Source organism: Anopheles cruzii, chromosome 2 (assembly GCF_943734635.1).
Source record: "Anopheles cruzii chromosome 2, idAnoCruzAS_RS32_06, whole genome shotgun sequence".
In the NCBI taxonomy this organism is placed as follows: Eukaryota; Metazoa; Arthropoda; class Insecta; order Diptera; family Culicidae; genus Anopheles; species Anopheles cruzii.
The window spans coordinates 8,731,859-8,746,540 of NC_069144.1; the positions used below are offsets into that span (position 1 = coordinate 8,731,859).

The 14,682-nt window shown below is 45.5% G+C and overlaps 2 protein-coding genes across 6 annotated transcripts; both read left to right on the top strand.

Annotated features, from left to right (window-relative positions):
* The first annotated feature begins 1,406 nt into the window (after positions 1-1,406).
* Positions 1,407-3,956, top strand: LOC128268665 (FACT complex subunit Ssrp1). The gene is made up of 3 exons (XM_053005832.1): positions 1,407-1,548; positions 1,632-3,668; positions 3,793-3,956. Exons 1-3 carry the CDS (start codon positions 1,495-1,497, stop codon positions 3,862-3,864), a joined length of 2,163 nt encoding a protein of 720 aa, XP_052861792.1. The 5' UTR covers positions 1,407-1,494; the 3' UTR covers positions 3,865-3,956.
* A 1,935-nt stretch (positions 3,957-5,891) lies between these two features.
* On the top strand, positions 5,892-14,391 carry LOC128268677 (mobility group protein 1A-like). 5 transcript variants are annotated; one of them, XM_053005853.1, is made up of 4 exons: positions 5,892-6,003; positions 10,564-10,767; positions 10,934-11,039; positions 13,087-14,391. In XM_053005853.1, exons 2-4 carry the CDS (start codon positions 10,606-10,608, stop codon positions 13,095-13,097), a joined length of 279 nt encoding a protein of 92 aa, XP_052861813.1. In that variant the 5' UTR covers positions 5,892-6,003; positions 10,564-10,605; the 3' UTR covers positions 13,098-14,391. The 5 variants fall into 5 exon arrangements, with proteins under 5 accessions (XP_052861813.1, XP_052861812.1, XP_052861809.1 ...); XM_053005852.1 differs by having other exon boundaries at positions 13,091-14,391; XM_053005849.1 differs by lacking the exon at positions 13,087-14,391 and having other exon boundaries at positions 10,934-13,066.
* The last annotated feature ends 291 nt before the right edge of the window (positions 14,392-14,682 follow it).

Consider the following 14,682-nt stretch of genomic DNA (forward strand, 5'->3'; position numbering starts at 1 on the left):
CGGATTCGGTTCCCGTACACAGTTTAGCGGAACTTATGTAGCCTTCGCCCTTGAAGAGGTTCCGTTTTGAGCCTCTATATTGTGGAAACCAACGAGAGGCTTCGTTGCGAATTATGTACTTCGGATCCTGGTAGCGTGAATAGCGCCCCAAAAACTCGTCCCGGTGAGGTTGCACTTGCGCCGGAAAGGTGTGTCCCGTTTTCTTCACCGCATGACGTTCGATGAGCGATGGCGCATTTGGTTGGCCACCACACTCGGACTTTCGCAACCCTTTCTTGGACATTTGCTTGACCAGGCCACCAACTGGCGGCCTGTGGGGTAAAATTTTATCCAACCCTCTCAGTGTAGTCATCATGTCCAGATGGGCTATGGCTGAGAGCAGCAACCTTTCGTTGATGGAATAATCCTTCGGTAGAGCTGCGCCTGGACTGGTGGGTTGTCGCATGTAGTGTAGTTCGAGCAGTGCCCACAGGAACGAGATATCATTTCGATTGCACAATATCAGCGCAGTTCGAAGCACGTTGTTCGGTCCAATTGGATATACACCCAGCGCCCGCAACTTTGCCCTGGTACGGTGGATCGTCCGTTCGTCGGTATCGTCGGCAATGGCATCTAAAAGCAGATCGCACGTCTCACACTGCTCATCGGTGAGCTCCTGGAACCACAGTGGACAGCTTCGTTTACGAAGAATTTTCAAAATACTTTCCTCTAGAAGCACACATTCTCGGTACAGCATTAGAAAACCTATGTTTAGCAGTTTACATTTTACCTTTATCGTTCAGTACCAAGTGTAGACCTTCCATATAGTTGTAGTAAGCCCGGACAGCGGCCTTGTACTTCCGATCGAACTCATTTTCAGACATTTCAGAAGGTTTTCGTTGTAATTTCTGTAGCAAAAGTATTTATAATTAAGCTTAGAAAGCCCTTGAAGACGTCTGCATCGTCAACTCACATGAACATGGACCGATTTCTTGTGATTTCGGTGAGCTTGATTTTGAGCCATTCTATCGTATTGTAAACCAATTTAAAATGTAATTTTAACAAAGCCAGCAAGGCCTGCTATGAATCAGAACGTTTCACAAACCATCTTACTCGAGTTTAAGCAAATCCTCAATTGACAGCCGTTTATGTAGAAACGAAAGCTAAGAAAATTGATTTGCATTAGTTAACAATCGAATAAGTTTAAAGTGCTCAAATTTATTTCTCCCCCACAAACGATGTGCGTGAAGCAAGCCCACCAACTGTCCCACCAACTGTCCCACGAACTGTCCAAACAATGAAACGTCAAACTTGCGGCACCAACATCCGCGCCAAACATAACCTACCCTCTGTACATAACATACACAACATAACCTACCTGCCGCACTTGCAACGCATTTTCTAGTGGTTGTCTCACGCCTGTGTTGTGAAATTATTGTGCAAAGTGTGGCCACGCGCCGTTTGCGGTAACTTCTCGGGAACAGCGAGCACTTTGCTCGAGAGCGGCGGGAAACAATGGCTGACTTTCTCGAGTATTCTTCAATCAGCTCGGAAATCCGTGGCGCTATGGTAAGTTTCGTAGGGGGCCTACCTCAGTTTTTCCACCATGGGGAAGTTACTCATCGTTTGTTTTTTTTCATCCCCATCTCCAGTGCTCCGGAAAGCTGAAAATGACCGACACGGCCATAGTGTTTAAAAGCGACAAAACTGGCAAGGTGGAACAGATTAGCGCGGGCGATATCGAGCTACTCAACTATCAGCGCTTCGTTGGTAGCTACGGTTTGCGAGTGTTCCTGAAGAATGGTTCGCTACACCGATTTGTCGGCTTCACCGGGGACGAGGCAAAGATTGCGGACTTTGTGAAGAAAAACTACAAACTCGATATGCTCGAGAAGGAGCTGTCGATGCGCGGTTGGAACTGGGGCACGGTCCAGTTCAAGGGGGCGGTGCTGAGTTTCGATGTGGAAAACAAGACCAGTTTCGAGATCCCACTGAATAACGTATCGCAGTGCAACGTGGGAAAGAATGAGGTGACGGTCGAGTTCCACCGAAACGATGATGCACCGGTCAGCCTGATGGAGATGCGTTTTCACATTCCCACGACCGAGTCGGCGGACATCGATCCGGTCGAAGCGTTCCAGGAGAACGTTATGAAGCAGGCGTCGGTGATCTCAGTGTCGGGCGATGCGATTGCGATATTCCGCGAGATTCACTGCCTCACGCCCCGCGGCCGCTACGATATTAAGGTGTTCCAGACGTTCTTTCAGCTGCACGGCAAAACGTACGACTTCAAGATACCGACCTCGTCCGTGCTGCGGCTGTTTCTGCTACCGCACAAGGATAATAGGCAGATGTTTTTCGTCATCTCGCTTGATCCGCCGATCAAGCAGGGCCAGACGCGATACCACTTCCTGGTGACGCTGTTCCAGATGGATGAGGAAACCAACATCGAGCTACCGTTTAGCGAGGAGGAGCTTAAGGAGAAGTACGAGGACAAGCTGACGAAGGAACTATCGGGCCCGGTGTACGAGATACTGGGAAAGATCATGAAGGTGATCATCAACCGCAAATTAACCGGACCGGGATCGTTCGTCGGCCATGCCGGCACGCCGGCGATCGGCTGTTCGTTCAAGGCGGCCGCCGGCTATCTCTACCCGCTCGAGCGCGGCTTTATCTATGTTCACAAACCGCCGATACACATCCGGTTCGAGGAGATCGCTTCGGTCAACTTTGCTCGCAGTGGTGGCTCTACGCGAAGCTTCGATTTCGAGATCGAACTTAAAACCGGAACCGTTCACACGTTCAACAGTATTGAGAAGGAAGAATATTCGAAGCTCTTCGATTTTATCTCGTCCAAAAAGCTGCACGTGAAGCATACGGGCGGAAAGGCAAGCTATAAGGACGACTTTGCCGACTCGGACAACGACGGTGAGCCGGATGCGTATCTGGCGCGTGTGAAGGCGGAAGCAAAGGAGCGGGACGAAGATGATGACGATGATGGTAGCGACTCGGAAGAGTCGACCGACGAAGACTTCAACCCGAACCAGCAGGAATCGGATGTGGCGGAAGAGTTCGACAGCAACGTGGAGTCCTCGTCATCGTCGGACGAGGATGGCAGCGATGGAGGAGGCAGCGATGACAGTGGGGGCGAGAAGAAGCGCAAGGATAAGAAGGAGAAGGAGAAGACGAAAAACAAGCCACCGGCCAAGAAGAGCAAGGAGAAGCGGGAAACGAAAGAGAGGAAAAAACCGAAATCTAAATCGAAAGACTCGGACGCACCGAAGCGTCCGGTTTCGGCGTTCATGCTGTGGATGAATGCAACCCGTGACCAGATCCGGAAAGACAATCCTGGCCTATCGATCACCGAGATCGCCAAGAAGGGCGGCGAGCTGTGGAAAGACCTGAAGGACAAGAAGGAGTGGGAAGCGAAGGCGGCCAAGGCGAAGCAAAATTACACGGAGGCGATGGCCGCCTACAAGGCTTCCGGTGGCGGTACGGATAATGGGAAGGCTGAAAAGCGCAAGAAGAGTGGAACTCCGCGCAAGGTCGATACGAGCTCCCAAATGACGGGTAGTGGCTTCAAAAGTAAGGAGTACATCGACGATACGTCGTCAAGCAGTACAGATGAGGATGCGAAGAAGGATGCAAAAAAGGCGAAGAAACCAGCAAATGATAAGAAGAGCACGGGGGTAAGTCTTTGATCTATTACGGTCTTGCGGTACGCGAATTACACTCTGGATGACATAATTTGTCGTTAAGAGGCAAAATCCTTACATTGATTCGGTTTTTTTTTTGCAATATTCTTTGATACAGAAATCTAAAAAGTCGGAATCTGAGACGTCGGAAGAGGAGGAAGATGACGACGGAAGTGAAGACAGTGATTAAAGCTGCTGTAGCTGCTCTATTCGCCAGGCGCGGTTAAATGTTGCCAGATTCCAGATCGTGAAGCGTCCTCTTTTAGAAGCACATCAATTCGGTACCACACAGGCGATTAGAGTGCACAACTCTTCATTTTATGTTAATTTGCATCAATAAAACACAATGTACAATGCTAAGCTAAATGTAAACATTAAACGTACACTGACTATCTTCAGCATGGCGAAAGACGTTTCCTTAACTATTGGTCTATGTGTCTACCGTTTAAACTAGCATTTTTTTCAATGTTTCTAGGATCCTGGTGTAGTTCCAGTGGGTAATCTACTTCATGACACCATAGCATATCCCATTTTCATATACTGTTCTAGTGCATTGAAGTGGGTTAGAAAATCTACAACTAGCCGAGGGGAAAATTGCTCAGAACTTGTCATGCTCAATGCGTTTGGCTAAAGTTTAATTATAGGGAAATAATTTTTTAATTTGACTCAATTGAATACAGATGCTAAGAAGAAAAATGCCAAAATGAAACATCAATTTTAAATACAGTTTAATCTGTTGAAAGAGAAAAAAAAACATTGATTGAACAAATAGTCAATTTATTTTTACAAGCCTGATGGCTTGTAAAAATAATAATAATTATTATAAAAATGAGAATCAATTCAAGCGCTAGCCAAGTGAAATGTAGCGACGCATCGTGCCCTCGTGTGTAACGGTTACTTTCTCCTGCGTATGGACGAAAAGGACGCCCGAAGGACGACGATGTAATGCTCTGATGTTTCCCGCCATGCGTCACACATAATGCACCCTGCCAGAGAGCAATATGTACAGGCAAACCAACGACCAGGCACAAACCGTACTGTGCAGCATAAAGCGAACAGACCCCTGTTTCCCAGCATAGGCCACGCCGAGGACATGGAAGTGGGTTCTCTGCTACCCTTGCTGCTGCAGCTTGGTTCGGGCTTTGGTGTGTGCAGGGTAAACGGCAAAGCAACACGAAACCGGGTACCGAGGGATCGGAGATTGCATGCGGACCGGGTTCTAGATTTCCCATTACGGTCGATAGAAAAAAATAGCCGCTTCAGGAAGAAATTCCACTCGCAGCATGTTTGCGGGTCCCTTTTTCAGGAACGTTACACTTGAAGCAGCCGCGTCGTTGGGTTACCCTCCTGTTAGCAACGATTCACTGTTGCTGATGGCCAACGCTTCTAAACTTAGGCAGCTTAAGTTAGGTTAATCCAACATTAGGATAAAGCCTTTGTGAAATGGTTCAAAAACGAATGTAATATTCACATGTAAATCAAGCAAAAAAGAAACAATTGTATGGAGAAAAGCAACTTAAAACAGTTCTGCAATCGCAGCTCTGCAAAGCATTAGAATTTTCTTTTAGCAAAACAATACCAAACTTATGTATACGCATAAAATCTACGATACTTTTATTTGTATATCAATGGATGAAATGAAGTTGTATCATTTTGGCGCCAACATATGCTCTCATGTCGCCGTATACGTTGAACAGAATTGAATTTTAGAATTTTAAAATTAATTCAATTACGATCCTTCGATCCTCAGTCCTTCGATAATAGGTGAGGTTAGAGAAGAATGAAGCCGTGTGCTCAAAGTCTGTTTAATAACACAATAACAACAACAACAAGGTAAGGTGGTACGGTGGTACAAATTAAGCTATGTAGGCAACGCCGTTAAATGTCGAACTAAGCATACTCGCCAATACATAAATTAATGAGCCTGTTATTTGTTGCATTTGCGTAACATTGTATCGAACATCAGCAACTAGTGCGCCAAAATAATAAATATTGCTCGAAATTTCCTATTGAATAGGCATTTACATTGTATTAAATTAAGCCGGCTCTGTAACCGTCAGTCCCGTGTTTGACAACACGGCCACGAAAGCTCCGTGTGTAGCGGGTCTCGGTGTGTGAGTGCGGTGCGCGTCGAACGAACGAGCATCACGCACACTGCGGCCGGCACGGTGCTCGGGCATAGGAGACAAAGCTTTCCCTTTGGCTCCGTATATTCGAAGTGCTCGAGCAGTTCAGTTCGGTTCGAAGTAAGTGTTCTCCTGTCCATAGGAAAAAAGTGGTCATAAATTAGTGCATTTTGTGCAGCCGATTTCTCCAGGAACTTGCTCGGGTGAGTCCAAAATCCAGTTCTATGACTTATGGTGACACTATTCAAAGAGTATTTTTCGCGCTGACCGCTAAAATCTGTGGTGGTTTACTGGGGAAAAATGCCCGATTTCCGAACGCTTCGCTGGCGTGGGTTCGCTTAGAAAATCTTCTATGGCGACATATTGGAAATGTATGGCCGCCGCGGTGGCCGCCGAAATCGTCGCTTTTTCGCGTCGGACGCCCGCCGATCGGGCGACAGTGGATGAAGTCGGCTGGTTGAATGATTTTTGCACCCACCACGATGCATATTGCGTCGGTACGCTATTTTCGGTCGTACAGAAAAAATCACCGAAAGCCAAAATGGCTGAGAGACGTTGAAGCGCAGTATGGCTTCCAACACTGGGGCGCTCGCATTAAATATGGGCGGAACTTTGAAAAATAATTTTCCACTACCAATGGCGTCGGAGGGGCGAAGTGTCTTCCACAATCGTCCTATTTTTGCACCGCGCATCGAATGGCATCGATACCCCGTGGGGTGCGGTGGAAAATTAACGAAATTGACCCGTTTCGCGCCAAAATATTTTTCCCATATATTGGCTTCGGTACGGTCGCCTACATGAGAACACCGTTCGTCCATCTTTCTATGGGCCGAGGCGACATTCAGCGCTATGAGTTGAATTTTTCATTGAAGTAGGCCACTCACCACCGATACGATAAGGGAGGGCGCTAGTTGCTTCGAGTCGAGTCGAGTCACGCAGGGCCGTGTATAGGTGAGTGTCCTGGTCCGGACGGGTCTGGCTTTTATCGCTTTGCGGTACCACGGGCCGCGTCTTCTTTGTGTGCGTCCGGGTTGATTCAAACACCACCGGCCAACAGCTTGATGGGTGCGTGCGAAACCCATAGCATCGATGCTTCGCATACAACATCATGTATGTAACGAGGGGCTGTGGTACGGACCAGCGTTACCGAGAAGCGAGTCGGCTGTGTCTGGGCCGCACCAAAGAGTCGCTATGATTTTGAATTTGGCGTCGGAAATCGGTTATCATGGCGGCGCACGACGAGGGCCGCGAATTTTACTGAAAAATAATTTTTAATACATTAAATGAAGTCCAAGCAAATACATCTTAATTGTAGTAAATAAATAACTGAACCGTAAACATTTTGTATTTGTTTCGAGTTGATTGTATTATATTCATAAAATCATTAACATTTTTTAGGCCCGTATCGTTTTTATAATAAATGGTTTTTACTAAGTACGATTGATTTTATTTAACCTTAACCATATCCCCCCAATTCTTCCTGTACCCTACAATATTCGTGCGAGTTAATTTTGCTTACAACATTTGCTTAAATGTTGTTTCCCCGGTCTGTTCAAATGCTTCCCAACAACATTGGCTGGTGCGAGGCTGTACCACTCGATGGAAGAGGCGCCGTTTACCGAGCGAGAACAACGCCATTCGACGAACGGGACACAGCACAAAACCGATGCTTAACCAGCCCAGCATACAAAACCGCACGGCAGCAGGCGGCGGCATATACATCGGCCAAGAGCACTCCTGATTGAACTTTTTTTTTCCTTCGCTTTCAACCCTTGAAACCCCTTGTGCGTTTGTGTTGAAATGTACGGCTCGTACTGTTCTTTCGCGCAACTTATGGCACACAGGACGTACGTGCAATGGTGTGCGTGCAAGAAACGTTGTGGCTAGGGGAACTCATCGCGCGCGCTTTGCCCCTGCACGGGTGTATGAAGCTGGCTGAGCGAAGCAACCGTTGGCCCGTGGACGGGCTAAGAACGTTTTGCTACGTTGGAAGTATTCAGTTACTGTGAGGAGCGTTGTTCGGGCTGGTTGTGTTTCGTCAAGAGTAATCCGTGGCTGTTTGCTAGAAAAAAGTAAGTGTCTTCCATCTTTGATTTCTGGTGATGAAATTCTCATCGACATCGGAACGCATCGAAGCGTACATTTTTCATAAAATCGAACTAAAATTTGAAAAAGTGCGGTAAACTCTCGACCGGTGACGAAACGGTGCGATAGTGGTATGCGTTGTTGGGTTTTTGGATTTGAAAAATGTACAAGTGTGTGTGTGTGATTTCTCTCTGGCTGCTAAACGAACCACACGGGTCTCTAGTGAAATATTTGAAGCGCACAGAGCACGGAAGTGGATTTTTATTTACCAATTCTACTCTACACTTTTAGAGCGAACGAAAAAATAATTTTTAAAACTAATCGAAAACCCTGAAGCGTGTTTTGTCCGTGCACTCATCATCATCCCTGCCTTGGTCGGCGTTAGTAACGCTGAAAATAGCGGCCAAGCCAACATTGCTTGCTTCGTCCACGCGCGTCATCAAAAATGATGTAGCGGTTTGAAAAAATGGTCTCGTAGCTGGGAACAAGAAGCGCTATTTTTGCAGCTCTCATTGTCAGCTATTTTTCCATGCTGAATTTGGTGCCTTTTAGGTGCACATTTAATCGATTTTCGATTATACTTTCCCTTGTGCGACAAATGCTTCGGTAAAAGAGCGCGAGTCAATTCTGTAACGGCCAATCCAAGAGGCGTAGAATGTGCGTGAGGCGGTCTCCTTTGCTGCCGTCTGCCATCTGCAAAGCACGCGTACAAGAGTGCCCATTCTACGGAGTCTCACTAACACACTGCCACGTACCATCAGCGGCTGGGAAACACGCGCAGTGATAATAATGCTCGCTGTGGATGCCTTCCGAAACCGAGGGAAGTAACGCTTCGAAACCTGCGCCGTCGTAACGCCTCGCTTGAAATATACCGGATGTTAAAGCAATTTAGTTTTCGAAAGAGGTCAAAGTAAACTAGATTCTTGATCGTCCATTTACTGCAATTAATTTTTTCGAATCGCGTACAGCTAGTGACGATCTATGTTTAAACAGCATGTTGTACCCGTAGTGTGGCGGTACAAGGGCGTCTGTTTGAGGCGCGCGTTCAAACTGCCGCGTCGTCCATTTTGTCGTACGCCGTGTGAGTGTCGCTACGAAAGGCGTCGATACGGAAAGAAGGTTGTATTATTCAACTTTACGTTTATCGGTCAATGTTGATTTACAAATGCAATTATTGCAGAAAATTCTTTCATTTTTCGCTGCTTTTCGTTAAACAATTTTAGCCAAACGTAGCTAAACGCGTAAACTTATATGCCATCATTTGTGTTACGCTCTATAGTTGTGGGGCCTCCTCGCGGTTAGGGAAAAAGCGCGCGCATTTTTCGCTTTGGGTCTGCGGTTGTAACACTCACTTCGTACCGCGCGAGCCAGGTTCCTTCGATATGAAGAATGTCCCGACTACTCTGTACTTTTAAATACTAATTTCTACAGAAGATAGGTAATGAATTTGCCAATGGAGGTGAGCTGATAAATTCAACCTTCCTTCCAATGTAAATACAGCTTTTAGAAAAATGTATGTCAAATTTTGATACTACAACTAAAAAGGAACCTTTGTCTCAAGGGCAAATGAGACATATTTTAGTAGGTAATTTTCGAATCGAATCGCATTGTAAATTATGGAAAAGAGCAAAAGAACTCTTCTCAGCCATTTTCGTTTGTCGCTGAACGCGCGTCTCTTCAGCGTTCATCAGTGTAGCTCACCGTCTCAGCTTACGAGTCCGGGCCCTGGCCCAAGAACGGATTTGCTTTTGCTTTGTGAGATAATGGCGTGCTTTCGAGAGAGGCAAATAAGAAAAAAAGGCCAACCGTTTATGGAGGTGAATGTCGGCAGCTGCGTGTGCGCGTCGCATCATCTTTTTAACGCGTCTCGATGAGGAGTTGAGTGAGGAAGAAAACACAGCATCAGGCGGCCAAGTAACAGTAGGCAGCAGGCAGGCAGAGCAGCACGGTTTAATGGGCATCAGCATATATTCGAAGAGAGAGCCGCCGCCAGCCTTAGTTATGCCATGCCGTCTTTTGCTGGCTTTCTTATTTGCTTTGCCTTGGCCCGTGCTGCCTTGCTTGTGTCTCACTCGATGACGACGGCGAGGTTAAGTGTGTTCTTCGGCTCTTGGTTGTGTTCATGCGTGTTTTGCTCCTTTCGCGCGTCGTCTCCGGCTTCTGTTGCTTCTGGTCTCCGTTGGGGGGAGGGAAGACAAGACCAGGCGACAAGCCGATGGACGCGCTCCAATCCGAACGACACATCAGCAATATGAGATACCATCGACGTCGTCGACTCATGATATTTTCTCCTCATTGGTCGTTTCAAGTAGCATTTTTCTCTCCCAGTGTCCAGGGGACAGTGCCAATACTGTACCGGGAGATAATACGCTTACGGACGCGAGTGTCGGGTTTTTAAATTCCCCTTTTGCTCAGACTAAATCTAAAACAAGCCTTTATATCAAGGAATAATTCATATGAACTTGCTATAGTCCGGGGATTGATCTAACTAACCGTTTATGGTGAATAATAGTCATTAAGAAAACTTATGCGAAACGGACTAAACTCTTGTGTGATTTGATATTTTGAAAGCTATTTCTCACTAATAAATCATTACTGTTTTGCTGTTATTCAATTTTAAATAGAGTTAGTATATTGTGATTGGAAAACTAATTTTTTTAAATGTTTATTGATTGTAGAATTTGTGTGTCAAATCAAGAATAACAAACCAACAACCAGCAATGGCGGAGAAACCGAAGCGTCCTCTGTCCGCGTACATGCTGTGGCTGAATTCTGCCCGCGAACAGATCAAGAAGGAAAACCCCGGAATTAAAGTGACAGAGATCGCCAAGAAGGGCGGTGAGCTGTGGCGTGGAATGAAGGACAAGAGCGTAAGTATTGCCGTAAGTGATGTACCAATGTTTTTTTATTTTTTATTTAAATTTGTCACGCGAGATATGTTGGTGCTTCCTTCTCTTCCTATCCACACACCTGCGCTTTTGATCCTTTGGATGATCATCGGCTAACTTCTGTCTTGTTTGTTTGGCGCTGCGCTTTTGTCTATTGCAGGAATGGGAGTACAAAGCCGCCAAAATGAAGGATGAGTACAACAAACAGATGCAGGACTTTGAGCGAAACGGTGGCAGCAAGGACGTCGTCACGAAGAAAAAGAAAGGTGCGAAGAAAGTGACGAAAAAGAGCAAAAAGAAGGATTCGGAGGATGAGGATGACGAGTCTGGAGATGAGAGCGACTGAACTAATCACTAACCTTAAAATAATTACTTTTAATTTATTGTGTAAATGTTCGGGGCCTTACTTCAGCAACAAATCACAGCATCTCTCTCACACACAAATAGTACACCCAACCACTACAACTACAACCAACACCACCACCACCACCCACAACACTACTTTGATGTACTTTCGACAACTTAGTGCCACGTTTTCTGAACCATTAGCCCCCTTCATTCCACCCGCGCGCCGTCCTTTCTAGAAACCATCTAACAACCAAAACAACGGCTTTTACCAACATCAACTAACCAAATACCACCACCATCGCCACCACGCCACTTTACACAAATTGAAATGAAAAAAAATGACGAAAATAGAATTTTACCAATTGAAAAAACCAACAAAAAACCAGGCCAGAAGCATGTTTTATGGGAAGTGAGCGACAGCCTTTTGGAAGAAAACCTTTCTACAAAGTTTATAATTTTTCAGCGGTCAGACCAAGACACACGCGGGGCAGATTCAGATTTTCTCCAGGGATATGGGAGGTTTGGGGGACAGTCAGACGCGAAGATGGTTAGTTTTAACCATCCGGTACATGGTATATGGAAACTTTGTTGTGTTTGTTTTGCGAGGATCGGTAAGCGAAATTTGACGCACACTTCCTCCCGTTACACGCCTCTCGGGCTGTTCCGGGTGGTCCGGGACAAGAAGATGGTTAGGGTGACTCTCCTGCAATTAATATCACGCTACTAAAAATCTCCGAGCATATATAATTGTCCAGTCTTCTAACCACTCCAATCTCTTCTCCTTAAACGTCTGCTCCGTTGGACCATTGCTACTGCGAAACACTACGGCGACGATGTTCTTTCTTCTCTGCTGTGTTCTCAACAGTAGTAGAAAGATATCGTGACCCATCGCTCCGGAAGTCGTGACGCGAGAATGCACATCGAGTGCAACGCGCAACTTTTCGTAAGAGTAAACGCCAGCACAATGCGCATTTGATCTTAGTAGCCTTAGCTATTTAATCACGAACTTTTACTCCAATGGCTTTGTGTGTCGATCTGCTGACAGAAGGAACGAGTCCCATTCCTAAACGAGGTGTGTGCGTGTGTATGTTTGTGTATTGCGTGTGTGCGTGGTCGGTGTTATTTTTCAACTGTCCAAACAGAGCAGAACCATGCGAAAGCCGTTCAACCATTGTGTTTCGAAAGAAGCAGACAAAGCAACAACAACTCTTACGGAGACAATCTATGAAGGATTGTCCATCGAAAAAGGATCGAGCGAACAATTTGCTCTACACCTTTGTTGTGGTGATCCGTATGATAAGTTGGCGAGGACTTTGTTGTTTTGTTTGTCTCTGGACTTTTTCACTGGTGAAGGTGAACTTCACTTCTTCATTCTCCGTAAACCGGGAAAGGATGACTGAATGTTGTGCATGTTATTGCTTTGGTTATCTATGGCTTTGACAGTAAACGCGACACCTCACACACATACACTTACACGTACAATCCCAAAGAAGCGACTCATTCCTTCACACACGTGTGAAGTGAGAATGAGTGAAGCAAACCAACAACCAACCACCCTCGGGAAGGGTCAACAACAAAATCAGACCACCACCTGAAGACCACAATACGAAAAAATAACGCCAACCCTCTATTCCTCCAAAGTAGCAATAAAACCAAGCAAAACTAACAAACCGACAGTAAAAAAACAACAAAAAATGTACGAGCCTCTAGAACTATTTGCAAGCATTTTTTTTTCTAAAAAAGAACGAACAAAAACAATAGAACGCTCTCCACCTACCAGTACAGGCATCTCTCTCCCGACGTTTTCCTCCTTTTGTTTTGATTTTGACCTTTTACTTTTTATTTTTCCCGTTTTTTTCTATTTTCGATCAATATTAATAATCCCTTTTCGCCACTTTTTCTCAAATACTAAACTTTTGCCAAATGTTCTCGCTTATTTTCGTGTTTTTTCGTTTCTTTTTCAAGGCAGGTCGTGATTAAATAATAGCGTTTGAGTAAAGTAGAGAGAGAGAGCGAGAGAGAGCACACACACGAGAAGAGAGAATGACAAACGAGAAGGAGGAGAACGGGAAAGGAGGCGCCGGTTGTGGTGTGTTGTGAGAGCAGGAGGAGGAGGAGCCGAAGACGAAGGGGAAGAGAGGGAGGGGGTATCCGGGGGGAGTTGAATCGAAAGAAGTAAATTCTTTCTTTTTTTTTACTGACTGTAACATGTACTGCAAACTTTCTATTTTAAAAGGACAGTTGTGTAAGAGTGACTAATCTACTGAAAATGGAAATCTACAAAAAACACAAAAATACAATTATTCTTAGAAGTTAGTTCAGGATAAGATACAAAGGGGTGGGGTGGGAGGATAGTGGGGTGTAACTAGGCGAGTGAAACGATTGAGTAAACAACACCTTTCCGTACATACAAAATATGTTCCCAAACACACACACATACATACACGACAGAAACACTAATCACCAGTGCCACACACACACTATTCACACATACACACACACACACACGGTCATGTCTACACTCAGGACAAACAGTATCCTCACTTTTCCCAGGATGACATGATGGACACATCTACTACTTTCATCCACACCCTGTTTCTCACTATCACCTAGTGTTAGGGTTACAACAAACAAAAAAGAAAAGGGTTAGAGAAGCTGACATTTGTTGCTAGAGTAGCGAGGAAAAATGGGTTAGTACACACAAAAATAGCAGAGCACAGGATCAGAGAAGAAGAGAACATCATTCAGCAGGGCGCCAGGACAAAGGGAAAACAAAAGTGCACAACACCACCAGCGTGTGTGTTTGTTTTTTTTCTCTTTACAACGCATAGGAAATCGTTCCCCGAGCATATTATTTAGCGCCACAGAGCAGCCAGAGAGCAAAATAACAAAAACAGAAACGAGATGTAACCAGTTTAATGTGGTTTAAGTAAACGAAGGATGCCGAGGCTCCAAAGTGCGCGTCGCCACCGCCATCTGAGATTGTGAATTGCCAGCAACGAGACACACATCCAAACACACCCACACACAAACACACACACCTCCCAATCACACCCAAATGCCATTTAGTAGTGTGTGTGCTTTACGTGCGCGCGTACGATCCTCGTACATTCGTGCGCGCGTGTGCATCCTCCGTGTACCAGTTACGAGATCGATGATCCTTTCTTTTCCTCCATTTTTCGGATCAATTTGGACAACAACTTCAGTGGAGCAAAAGAAGCAAATAAACCCGAGAGAGTAAATAAACAATAAAATTTGTGACAAAGTAAGGAATACAAAACAACTGGGACTATTATGTTGTGAATTTATTAGTTAGTTGTGAGTTTTCTTACACGCCTGCCGAGGATCCACTGATGAAGCAATAATTGGGTTGTATGTCGCAGTTCTCTCGTCGGGAAAGTGTCCTTTACGGTCGCATCAGATAAGGTGCCAGTGCAAATCCTTCATCTCCAACGAGTACGTGTGGGGTTGTAGCAATTCTTACTGGTAGTCGCTTTGGGTGGTGGTAAGGCTTGTTTTGTGATGTGTATAGCTCGTGGAATGCAGTCTCGCAATATTGAG

Coding starts and splice junctions, on each gene's coding strand:
- LOC128268665 (XM_053005832.1), top strand. CDS start 1,495: ATGGCTGACTTTCTCGAGTATTCTTCAATCAGCTCGGAAATCCGTGGC. Junction 1,549..1,631: donor CGGAAATCCGTGGCGCTATG/GTAAGTTTCGTA, acceptor CCCCATCTCCAG/TGCTCCGGAAAGCTGAAAAT. Junction 3,669..3,792: donor ATGATAAGAAGAGCACGGGG/GTAAGTCTTTGA, acceptor TCTTTGATACAG/AAATCTAAAAAGTCGGAATC.
- LOC128268677 (XM_053005849.1), top strand. CDS start 10,606: ATGGCGGAGAAACCGAAGCGTCCTCTGTCCGCGTACATGCTGTGGCTG. Junction 10,768..10,933: donor ACAAGAGCGTAAGTATTGCC/GTAAGTGATGTA, acceptor TGTCTATTGCAG/GAATGGGAGTACAAAGCCGC.